The 13,127-nt window shown below is 38.9% G+C and overlaps 1 protein-coding gene across 4 annotated transcripts in view; it reads right to left on the bottom strand.

The window, feature by feature from the left end:
* ARHGAP15 (Rho GTPase activating protein 15) overlaps positions 1-13,127 on the bottom strand; it is a 334,404-nt gene that overhangs the window by 17,379 nt on the left and 303,898 nt on the right. For all 4 annotated transcript variants that reach the window (XM_050339915.1, XM_050339913.1, XM_050339914.1 and 1 more), the window contains one exon: positions 5,989-6,094. In XM_050339915.1, the coding sequence (XP_050195872.1) occupies positions 5,989-6,094 (106 nt within the window). The remainder of the gene's footprint in view (positions 1-5,988; positions 6,095-13,127) is intronic.

Below are 13,127 nucleotides of genomic sequence, written 5' to 3'. Positions count from 1 at the left end.
CACATCTCGATATATATTTGCCCTTCTCAAGTTAGCAGGTGATTAATTCATTTCATGAAAATCTTAAGACACCAGTCAGGGATGCCTGAGTCTTTCATGTCCCTGGTCAGTCACTTGCTTACTCTTCTGGTGCAAGAGGATGTTTCTCCTCCTCACATTTCCTGTAGCTGCTCCCAAAACCTTTAGGAATATGGCTAAACTTTTCTCCCTGCTACTGTCCCATGGCTGAAGAGACAAAGCCGCTCAGGAGTTACAAAGCGAGGTTATCCTGATTATAAAGTATTTTTTAATTATAAAGCAAGGTCTTGATTTGGGAAAAAATTTCAACAAATACTCTTTTTTGTGCCTTGATTTGAGGGCTTCTGCACATTCTTGAATCTGGGCGTTTTTTCTGAAGGAAAATTCAAATGCCCATCCCACAGTTTGCTTTTTAGGCCTTCCACAGGTTCACTGATGTTTCCCAAATAGTACAACCCTTCCATTCTGGGGATTGTTTTTAGTATTGAATAACTTTTACCTTTATTGTTATTATTAATATTATTGTTATTTTTTTCTTAATTAAAAACTTACAAGGTTCTTAGTGTAATCTGTTCTTCTACTGTGCAAAAAAAGGGTTCTCCCAAGCCTCCATTTAATATGTGAGCCTGCCCAAAACTGCTGATATGACACATAGTTTAGCAAGTGAAAACCACATATGTTTGCTATATCTTTCCTCCACCAACTTTACAGGCAAAAAAAAAAAAAAAAAAAAAAAAGTTTGCAGACATCCTCTGCTTAGCATTACTGTATACTGTACTTTAACTTTATTTTCTGACTTTCCCTCAGAATTCTGGGTACTGCTGCTGGACTTGTCATCACATTGTCATCATATCCTGGTGTGCACGCTACTGTGGGCTGCTGGCTGTGCATGGCTTTTCTCTTTTTCTGCTCTTTTTTTTTTTTAATTTTTATTTATTTTTTAATAGGTAGAAACAAGTCTGTTTAGTTGTATATAGTTTGCAAAAGCCTTTGCTCTTCAGAATAGATGCCACATGTTGTGGGGTTTGAGGTGGGGGGAGTGTTCCTACCCCTGTTTGTCAAGGTTGGATGTTTTTCTCTGTTCATAGACCTATGAACATGTGGGAGGTTGTTTTTTTTTTTCAAAACAACTAAAGCATGACATACCTATGACTTTTGTTCGATAATATATTACTATCAGTGGGTTTGTCTTAGATGAATAGTTCCACTCTTGATGAGGAGCATATTTCCAGTGAAATCAATGCAAACAATTAGTAGTAAGAATGAAGAATTTAGGCAGAGTGGGGAGGCAATCAAAAAGAAAATCATCCTTCTCCCTCTGAAAGGGCAGAAAGCCCGGATGGCATCTGAAAATGTCTTGCCACGCTAGGTACAGTAGGGGAAAAATGGAGCAAAATAAATGGAGTTTCTTGGATTCGAAGGTGGATCAAAAGGTATCGGCTCCTGCCTGGCCAAGGCAGCCAGATAGGGCACATTAACAGATCCACGTGATAAACCAAGAGGCAACTGCAGAGCTCCCCAGACAACTTGCCTGAAGTGCCTGCCAAGGAGGCAGATGCTGCTGCTGGAAGAATATCTTCCACAGTTGGGCATCTGGGTTCAGCGCTTTCCACAGAAGGGAGAGGGATGGGAGCGTCAGCCTGGCCCCTGCCTTCCCGTTTAATTATTTCAACATCCATTTTATAGTTTTGTAAATAACACGTAAATATCCTGCCTTTGTGTGGGGAAATCATAAGCAAGGAGAAGGGGGGTTTTTTGTCTGTAATATATCCCTTTGCAGGGGTGTCTACATGGATGGGTAGAGCCAGGCTGGAGCTTGGCTGCCCCGCACTCCAACCCGGTCAGATGTGACACAGCTCGGGTCTGGGAGTTGCAGAGCTGCCTTGTGGTGGCACGGAGCTCAACCTAATAAGCAGAGCAGGCTGAGATTCATTAATTTAACATTAATAAGCACAGCTTATTAGCTCAGGCACAGTGCTGTATAATGCAGGCACACAGCTTCTCAAGCAGAGCTGCGTCCGCCCTCGCCAGCTCGGAGCGTGATGCAGAGGACCCGGCCAGGGTGTTCCTTTCCCCTGCTGCATATTGCATAAGGGAGAAAAGAGAATTTTTTGTTGGTCACTGGTGAATCCTCTTTGAAAATGACAAAAAAACCCAACCAGCAAACCTCCAGGTTTTTAGATTGTATTGCTGGCTTATGCTGAGTCTTTAGGTCATTTAGAACTCCTCGTGCCTCGGTTTCCCAGTGGGTGTGTAACAGCTACCTCAAGGTGCTGAGGTGAAAATACTGCATGGTGAGAATACTATGTGGTGAAAATATTGACCAGAGAAAATACTATAGAGAGTGAAATACTATAAAGAGTGATTCTCCTTCTGCCTCACTTGTATTATAGTTGTGTGAGTAAATTACTGGGTGCAAGTAGGGATTTATCACACAGGGGTTGGTTGGGCTCAGTTTACATTTGTGCAGAGAGCCAAGACAAGGTTTCTGCATCATTTCATGTCCTGTGTGTGCCTGAAAAATTGGGACCTGAAAGGTGTACCAGTTTTATCTGGTACCTGTGATTAGCTCACTGTGGGAATAAAATTCATATGCAGACAATCAAAAGGAAAGAGTGGAGATCTGTGGAACTGGGACACTGTTTCCACAGATGTATAGGACAGCAATACATGGGCTATATAGAGCAAACAAATATTTTCTAAACATTTTCAAATAAAACAGGTTGTTTTCTGTAGCCCTTTATTTAGGAAAATCCCTGCTCAGGTTGGGCTTTTTTGCTTCTTTCCTGTGTAAAGTCTATTTGTTTGGTTTGCTCATCTTCAGGAAGAAGTATGGATAATCCAGTAGTAGTTGTGCTGAATTATTTTCAATTAGTAAAAGAGTTAGACTAACAAGAGCTATGTGATATGTCTGTTCAGCCCCATATTTTGTCTATTCTGCTTTCAGGTAGAATAGCTTTCATGCAAAGAGAGATGGGAACATTGGTTGGTTGGGTTTTTTACCCATTAAATACAAAAAACTTAGAAGAACAGGTACTGCAGCCCCAAGTTTTGCTTCTAACCAACCTCCTGTGGTCTTCATACACTGCACTGTGAGTTCTTGAAGCTTCAGAGGGCTTGGTTTAAGAGAGATATATGGCAGAGGTGTTAATTCCTGCTGCCAGGCCTTTCTTACAGGCTCTCTCATCTACTGCTTTGTCTGGGTTTCTAAGGAGGATCCTTCTGAAGTGCATTTCACATTGTTATTTTTCCTTGATCTGGACCTGCTCCTGCAGATGAGATTGCTGCAGAGTTGTTTAGGATAAGGTGAAGGTTGGATTCTTGTGCTGAGCTCCTCTGTGTCAGTGAGCATACAGAAATTGAAGTAATATGCCTCAAATCAAACCAGTTTAATTATTTTCCCAGCTAATCAGAAATCTCCTTTGATTTGCCCTGAGAAAACTTTGTGACATGTAGGGATGGTTCAAGTCCATGGTGAGATTGGCATGTTGTGCACATTGACATCATTCTTCTGAAGAGTATCCCTAAAAATAATATAATTCTACATTTTGTAGCCTCTGCAAACTAGTTGTGTTTCCTAGGTTGTTTCAAACAAACACACATTGTCTATATTTGCATTATAAGCATCACATTATTACTGAAAATGCACGTCTACTACTTTATTCTTATTTATGGAGACACATCATTCTTATTTATGGAGCCATGAGGCCAGTCAGACTGGCTCTTGTCTTTCACATCAAGAAATTCAAAAAGGAAAATATAGTTTTTATCTTGTGGGTTTTTTTGTGTGTGTTTGTTTTGGTTTTGTTTTTGGTGGTTTTTGTTTGTTTGTTTGTTTTTGTTTATTTTTGGTTCGGTTTTTGTTTGGGGTTTTTGTTTGTTTGTTTGTTTTTTATTTTCAGTACCTATTCTGCTGTTTCTTCTGTATTAATGGAGCCAAGAATATGGGATAGCCCTGTCTTTTCCTGAGGATGTGTTTGAGGCAGAGAAGATGACTGACCTTCTTCAGAGAGATCACACAATTGCTTCCCTAATGCTTAAACCCCCAAATGACTCCAATATCTCATCTTCCTGCCTTCCATCACTCTGTGCCACTGTGTCACATGGGTACATCTCTACATTAAGAACTATTGGTATTTTATCGCTGCTATTTTAGTGGTTTTATTTTCCTTTTATTTCATTTTCTCCAAAAAAACCACCAGTGTTGGTCCAGTTTTGCCAGTTATTCTACACATCCACAGCAGGAAACAATTGCTGTCCCAAATAGATTATGCTCTAAAAAGCCAAGGCAGACAAAGGAAGCATTATCATCATTTTGTAAACAAGGAACCAAGGCACAGGGAGATTAAATGATTTACCCAAGGTCACCCAGAACATCCGGTCAAAGCCAAGAACTGAACCCACGTCTCCCGAGTCTCAATCAAGTGATTTAACTACGAGATCAAAGACTTATTGTGTATACCTGATATCTCTCCCCTAAGACATGGCAGCAAAACTTTTTTTTCAGGTTAGGATCAATGCCACATAGAGTGCAGTAAATTTTGTATATGGCATATCTGTGCTGACAGCGTGTACCCACTTCTTGCACTCAGGTTCTTCCCAGGAAATAATTTCCCTTATTATTCTTCCATTGACAGTAATAAATTATCACCCTTCTCTAGATAACCCGCTGAAGGAGAGAATGTGTGCACACAGTACATCAGATGAACACATAGAAAACTGTTTTTCTGCAAGGCCAAACTCAGTCATTTTATGGACTGTTTAAAATCCTTCCATTAGGATTAATGAAAAGAGGACATTCCCAAACTCTATGGACTTCATTTTGCCATTTCAGCTGGAAGCTGCAATCCAAGATAAAGGATCTACATCCCTTATATGCATATGCCGAGAGAATGCAGCAGAAATGATCAGTATAAAGGCATCATTCATTATAAGCTCAGAGTGGGCTTTGATTTGGAGTCTTTATTACTCACTCACAGGGATCATTATATCATTCCTGGGATGAAATACTCCTCTGTGCACAGAGCCTCCATGAGGCCCAGATCCTATTTAGACCCTTCAATTTTAGGGGTAGTTTGGCTGAAGAGTGACAGTAGAAAATGGGACTGGATAGTCCCAACAGCAGGGTAAGGGAGGAACAGCATCCTGCCCCTCACGTGTCCCTGTCTCGAGGTCTGATACTTCTGCCTGGTGATTCTGGAAGTCAGACATCTGCAGCTGGGGTTTCAGGGTGAGCATGTGGTCTGCCTACACTTTTACTCTTAATGCCATGAAGCATGAGAATAAACCCAAGCTGAACATGACATCCTGAGCTGGCTTTTTGGGCTGCCGTGTCTCGCAAAGAGAGCTAAATGAGGGCGGAAACCACAGAGGAATGATAAGGTGGAGCCTTACAGGGTCATTTGTCTGCTTCTGTGGTGTCTCAGGAACATCAGAAGAGCAAAGATGCTCTTCCAAATCTCCCCTCAGAGCTTCTTAAGGTGCTCTGCGTTGTCACAAGCTTTCTTATGAGGGACAAGAGCTCATAATACATTTTCTTGAGTGAGATTGTTTCTGTCATCATGTGCCTCAACATAGCACAAGATCAATACAGGGGATTGAACAACATGTTGAAAAATATGAACATCCAAAAGTCTGTTGCTGGAAAAAGTCAACCAAACTGGGGGAATGCAATAATGAAACGTTGCATTTGCCCAGTTCTTTGTACCTGTGACATCCCAATGGGTTTGGCTGCATTGAAGGAAACAAAACTGTTCTGCTTTCTACTAGAAGAAAAATTTGTGCTTTTGTTTAGACAACCTGATTTCTTGTACAGGAAGAGGATATACACAGATACCATAAAGTGTGCTTAGTTTTACCAAAGAATATAATTATCTTTGGTATTTTGGGTGACATTTCCAATAGGATCAGGACACCACATACCGATTCCTTTTAAAATTATTGGTCTGTCACTACCGTGGTTCTACTTACTTCTTTAGATGTTCAAAAAGGATTTTCATTGTGTCATAGTTGGGTCTAGGCAGCTTTTTTACCAGGCTCCTTATGGATTTGATGCGAGTGGCATTGTCCTGGATTTCTAAGGGAAAAAAATAAAGAGAGAAAATAACCCCTTGAGCACCAAATTAGGACATTGCTTTGCACAGTGTCCTAGCTGGTACCTGAGCAAGAAAAGACATCATTAATATGTGGTTAAAAATGGAATATTTCATACATTCTGTCACTTTAACAGCATGTGAGAGCAGTTTACAAGGATTTAAAATTCTCTCTTAACCTTAAGGAAGAATTTTCCAGTTCACAGAAAAGTATTTTTATAATTTTCATTTATTTTATTAGATTATTAGACCACCATCCTAAGCTAAAATACCTCCAAGTAGTAAGGGACCCATATCTTAAATGGAATTCTTCTTTGGAATTACATTTGTCCAGTAGTGCAGCTTCTGTGATCAATGCACTTCCCAGGTAGTCTTTGTTGTCCCATTTTCCTCATCATAATTAATTCCACTATATTTATGGATCTCTGTCCTTAACACCCCACCATGTTTGGAAATATAAAAGAGTTTGCTGTTGTTTTTAGCAGTTCTTCCTGGTGGACAATTATTTTGAGAAACTGTTCCACTGTAGCTATTTCCTCGCACCTGTATCATCTCACAGCTGGAATTTTCTGCAGGAAAACCATTTGTGTTTCAACCTTACGACCAGTAATAAAGTATGCAGCACTACAGGCTTCTATATCTCATTTTTTTTGAGGTGATAAGAACATTTTTACCCCTTTTGCTGAGACATACCTTCCTGTTTTGCCATGATTCATAGTTTTGTGGGAAAGGTTTGACCGACATTTTCATCGATTTGTATAAGATGTTGCAACTAAAGCAAAGTCGTATACAACTGTGCTTTCATTTAGGAACAGATTAGATAAGGTACCGGTAGGTCTGACGTAGGGAAAACATCTTGCATGTTACATGCCCCAGATAACCTGAGAATACTTTTCTGATCTTATCTATGATTTAATTATCACCTATCATTCTTCGTATATGTTCCTCTTTAATATTCATATTACCCTAGCACCCAGAGATCTCAGTTAGGATTAAATCCCAGTTGCAGTAGGTGCTGCATAAGCATATGTGGTGATTACTGCCTTGATTTAAAGATTTCGCCACAAAAAAAAGTTTCAAGCACAAATTTTCCCGCAATCTTAATTTAAAAATTAAAGTTACTAGGAAAATATTCCTTCCTCAGCATGTACTACGAATTCCTGTTGAGATTAATATTTCATTCATGCAGATATAGATGTATATATCCATACTGTTTATAATTTTAACATTTATATAGAGTTGGAAGATGAAGAGCTTAAAGTAGGCAGTGTATAGGTATTTTTTCCTAGTAAAATATTCCAAAATTTTCTTATGGATTTATTCTACATGAAGTCATGCAATTGATAATAGTGATAATGAAGTTAAACACAAATAAAGAACATACTTTTTGTTTATTACTCCTTTGTTCTGGTTTGACCTATAAAGAACCTTAACCTCTGACCAGCACAACCTCTCACAGTCTTGCAACCCAGTCACCCCTTGATGTTTTCTGCCATTAGTACTGTTCGTTTTTGTTCTATGGATGATCTGCCAGTGGAATCATGATCTGAAAGCTACAAATAAAAATGATGTGAAATTTGTAGAAGTGAATTTATTGCAGGAAGAGGGTGCAAATTCTCTGGGTTTTTCATTTGTGCTGCTTGGTGTGTATATGTAAAACCACAGAGTCATTTGGTCAGAAAAGACCTCCAAGACCATCAAGTCCAACCACTGCCCCAGCACTGCCAAGGTCTCCACTAAGCCATGTCCCCAAATGCCACATCTACATGGTTTTTAAATCCCAGCAGGGATGGGGACTCCACCGCTGCCCTGGGCAGATGTGCCAATGCTTAGCAATCCATTTAATGAAGAAATTGTTACCCAGTCTAAACTTCCTGGCACTACTTGAGGCCATTTCCTTTTGTTCTGTTATTTGTTAATTGGGAGAAGAGACAGATCTCCACTTTTCTACAACCTCCTTTCAGGTAGTTAGAGAATAGCATCACTCCTGAGCCTTCTTTTCTCCAGGCTAAACACCCTCAGCTGCTCCTCCTCATCAGACTTATGCTCCAGACCCTTCCCCAGCTCCATTACCCTTCTATGACATGTTAAGACATGATATGACCGCATTAAATTAGTTATATTTATATTGGGGCTGCCCTGCCTTTACTTCAACTAGTTTATTTTTTGATTCTGTTTTTTTGTACTTTTTTCAATGGACTTGAGGGGAACTGAGACACTGAGGCAAGGACAAACTCAATGGAAGGAAGGGCTCACTGTTTGTCTGTTGCAGAGTATTTACAAGGAAACGTCATACATTAAAACTTTATTGTGCTCTCTTAAAGGAAGTTTCTCTGCTGTCTGCTGATTAACACAGATACCAACTTAGTAACCACCTTCCCTGCAGAAACAGCTGCTTAAAGAGGCCACATTTATTTATGAGGTGTATTTGTAAAAGAGATGAAATATAAAAGAGCAGTATTAATTTACAAAGAAGTTATTTATTGAGAGAATGGCAAGGCTAGAAAGCTTTGTTTTAGGGCTTACTGTACCAAAGTCATCAACACTGGTACACAGGAGATATTTAGGTAGGCACTAAAGCACAAAAACGTTAGAAATTTTGCATAAAATTATGCTGTGAATCGGTCTATTTGCTAATTGTTAGTCTATTGTGAAAGAAGAAAAAACAGGCAACATGTGGTAACTTTAGTCAGCATTTCTGAACTGGGAATGATAAACACCTCTGCCTGGCTCTGGCATTTATCAGTACTGAGATATTATTACCACATAGAGTCACAGCATGGTTACTGTTATCATCAAAAAAAAAGAGCCAGCTAATCTTAATGGTTTGTAAAGCCGTTACCTGCACTGGTCTGACATTTATCATGATCATTTTACCACATGAGTCCTACATTGCAAAGGTATTTTATCTGGAAGGGACATCACTATGAATTATTATTTGCAGCTAGGTAGAAAATTGTATGTTGTAGATACCTTTTCTCATTATAAATCACAGTCACATTTCACCATTTCCCACACAAAGCTGCTGAGCCCAGGCTTTTTGCCATAACACTTAGTCTCGCTCCCTTTTATAGTTCCATGAAAATATTGGGTACTCTTTCATTAAAATGGTTGATATTGGTGTGTGTTTTTTTTTTTTTTTTAAATGGTCTATACACGCTTGATTTTTCTCTAGTATAAAAGAATTTGTTTTTCCACTTGAGAAGCTGAAGAGGATAAACTGTTCATTTTTTTTAGTAAAGCTTACTCTCGCTTCAGTTTTAGTGGCTGGGCTTGTCTTTACTCTTGACCTTGTTGATGGAATATTTAACAGATCAGATGCAAGATCTTATGTTTCATTTGCAATACCTATGTATTCGCTTTATTTCTCTAAAGCCTTCAGTTCCTCTTTCCTAGGAATTTTCTGCTTTCAGATTCCTAAATGGAAAGATTTTTTTACTTTAATTTTTTTTTGAGGTTTTTCTTTTCATCATGCACAAATGGAGGAAAAAAAAATCTTTAAATGTGGGTTTTTACGAATAGGTGGCAAAAAGTTATCCCCTTCCTTGTGCTGTATCATGAAGCCCAGCAGTGCAGTGTGAAAAGGAAGGAAAACACTCTGAACAGCTGTTAAATTCTCCAGATAAGTCTAGCAAATGAAGCAGAGCAGTTGTGATAAAAAAGAAACAGTATTGGTTTTAATTATATTTCTTTTATTGTGAAAATTGGTGAAAATCCGAGAAAAAAAAATCCCATTTTGGAAAGTTAGACTCTCTTTTCCCTGTGAAGATTTTGGAAGGAAAAGTTATCGTAATCACATTTATCAAATAAAGAATGAGAGGAGGGTTAATTCTTTCTGCAGTTTTTTGGGAAATTGTGGGAGACTTAGAGGATAATTTCAGGAGATCAGGATACTCTGAAGTGAATCGCAGATGGTTTTTCCGTGTAAAAGAATCATAGAAAATATATTTAGAATTTGGGTTACTGTCTTTATAAATAGGGCTGGCTCTCTTTAACAGAGCAAAACTGTGGAGATGCTCTCTTGTTTATATTTAAATGAAGAATGCATTGAAAAAAAAAAATCCTTCTTACTATTATATAAGCTCTTTTGTAAATGAGCTTCGGATAAACATTTGAGCACAGAAGAAAACATGACGTGTCTGTAACATTAACAGTGGCTGGGTAAAAATGAATGAAGAAAGTAACCTTTAGCACTCGTGTCCATAAAGAATACTTAAGCGAATCCCACCGAATCTTTCTTTTAATCATTAATTTTAAATGGACGTAGATGTTTACAACAGGCCACTTTGTTTCAGAACAGGAAGTCCAGGGTTTATCTCCAATAACTCACGTTGGCTAGGAAGGGATGGATGTCTCTAACCTGACATGCATTCATTCTTTTGTAAGGTACTGGGGTCTGACCCATGACCCTCCTCAGACCTGCTGCATTATTCATGTCCAACTTACTTTGTATAGTTTTACTATAGAACCCATTTCCCTTTTTCCAGGCATTTCGGTGGCTTGTGCATGTTTAATGTTAAACAGCATTTATGCCTCCCATTAATGCCTAATTTTATCACAAGCCAAGGTTTCTTTTTATGCTTTCGAGCCTCACGGCTGAACTGCTGAAAAAATCCCAGTGATTTATGATTCTGCATAAAATATCAAACTATTGATCTGCCGCCTCTTGTTGGTGGTGGTTTGTTTTTTTTTTTTTTGGGCATGGTTTTCTGTGATTTTCTTACATGCTCTTCTCACCTTGTTTTGTTTTTTTGGATAAGATTTCTGCTGTGGTTAAAACGTCACACACTGTTGCTACAGCAAAATCTGCCTGCCAAGAGTTTTTCCAACAATTTGCGACTGATTCGGCTGCCGAGAGAAAGATGGGTCTTGTCTGGGGCTTTTTTATTTTTTTTTTATTTTATTTTTTTTTGGGAGGGTGGGTGGGTGTTGTTTATTTAATCTATTTTTTTTTTTTTTTAATTTGAATGGGGTGGTTTAGGTGGATTTTTGAGTGCTAATGAAATTGTGAGACTTATGGCTCTGGCTACAGCCAGCCGGAGTGTGGGCAGACGCTCTGTGAGCTTCCCCACTGTGCTGCTGTGCAAGCATCCCCGCTGTTATGTTTGCTATAGTTTTAATGTCTGTGAAAAATTCCTGATGCAACTAAATTATGTTCTGCCCTCTTGTTTGTATAAATAAACACCCGACTTAGCCAATTCATCTTGCTCTTGCCCATTTTAGAGGCTTGCTCTGTCACACAATGCTTAACCCCGGTCCTTGATAGCTTTGGTGTTATCAGGGAATGAAAACTTGCTCAAAAGGGAGTGCTCTGTTGGCTTGATTTTTTTTTTTTTTTTCCCTCCAGGCACATCAACTCCCCAAAACTCTGCTTTCATTTGGTAAGTGTTCATATTCTGAAAATCATGCTGGCTAAAATACACAGTTTTGTATGTATAAATATATAGATCACTTATTCATACCACTTTTAATGTCAAGATATTTTAATGTTGCTGCATGCAACATAAAAGTCCCAATTTTAATCACTCTCAGTACACTATGGCAATCCTCTACTGCAGATATATTGTAAAATATTTCCTTGTTTTAAAAAAAAATCTATAAGTGTTCAAACTAACTAATATTTGCTATAAGGAAAACAAGCAATTTGTGATCTGAATTGATTTACTTTTTATTCATGCCTCAGAATTAGATCTTGCAAAAGAAAATGAGAATTGGGTGAAAACTCTCTATCTGGGCAATTGATGAATTCATCCTATGTGATATAAAGTGGAATTTGCAATGAATATTCATACAACTTTTGTGATCCATTAACAAGACCCAAGACAATGAGTTCGCAACTCAGTCCCATTTAACAAAAATATATGTGGAATTAATGGGAAAAAACAGCACTTAGGAAAGTTAAACTTTAATGTATCAAACTCCAGGTGCCAGAGTTTGAGGGAAATAACCAATAATAGTCATTTTTTACATATTTGATGGGACTGATTATGCAATGTGCAACTCTAAATGGCTTATAGCACATTGTAGCATGGTTCCATCCCATTGGCTACAGTAGGGTGCAGGCAGATGGATGACAGTGACAAGGAGAGAAGTGCTTTTGCTTAGCCGTGCGTTAAGATGCCATCCAGAAGCTCTGTGCACTGCAGACACTTCATTAGGATGCCAGGATAATGGTAAACTACCACTCAGAGTGACACCCCATTTCCTGCTTACTGAGCTCTCCAACCTCGGCAGATGTCAACAATCTCACAGTGCTACAGAGCAGACCTAACTTTCCAGGCACTTTGACTCCAATTTTTTTCCCTTAACAGTGCCATACATTACATGCAATATGTAACAGCAAGTACCAAACAGAAAACAAAATTTGCTGCCCTAATTATAACAAAGCAGCATCTGACTTAGGTACTGCATGCCCGGCATACATACAACTGGTTAGGAAGCAGCAAAGGGGAATGATCCTTGTCAGTCCATTTTGGGGGTTAATTAGACTTAGGACTTCGATAGCTAATGGGTAGTCTGATCTCGACCAAACTGATTGTGCTTCTCTGCTAACTTCTACCAAGCACAGGAAAAACATGCCGAGCCCTTTCCTGGTATTTCATCCACTGCAAGAGCCTTGTGAGGGGTTTTCTGTGCAGAAAGAGCAGACTTGAGCATCTGGACGGTGTGATATTTTCTCTGCAAATGCACAACTCGAGGCCGTAACGCACCTCCCCAACAGCAGTTAAAGCCAGCAGAGAGGCTGAGCTACAAGGCTTGACCTGCACTCCTTTCCACACACAAATAGTTGCTCACACTTTCAAAAAATGTCTTCAAAGACACAAACAGTATCCATCAGGTCATTATTTCTAATTTATTAATTTAATTTCTTGAACCTGTCGGTGTGTGATTATGTTTTTAAAATTAGGAATCCTGTTTGTTCTATATACGGGTATTTTTCTCTCCCTTTGTTTTGGTCAAAGAGGTGACTTAGTGGTTGTGCTGTGTCCTACCACAGCAGTGGCCCACCATTACTTA

The sequence above is a fragment of the Myiozetetes cayanensis genome, unplaced genomic scaffold (genome assembly GCF_022539395.1).
Source record: "Myiozetetes cayanensis isolate MyiCay16 unplaced genomic scaffold, myiCay2020 scf9, whole genome shotgun sequence".
In the NCBI taxonomy this organism is placed as follows: domain Eukaryota; kingdom Metazoa; phylum Chordata; class Aves; order Passeriformes; family Tyrannidae; genus Myiozetetes; species Myiozetetes cayanensis.
Note: the sequence above shows the minus strand (reverse complement) of the source record. Positions and strands in the feature narration are given on the sequence as shown.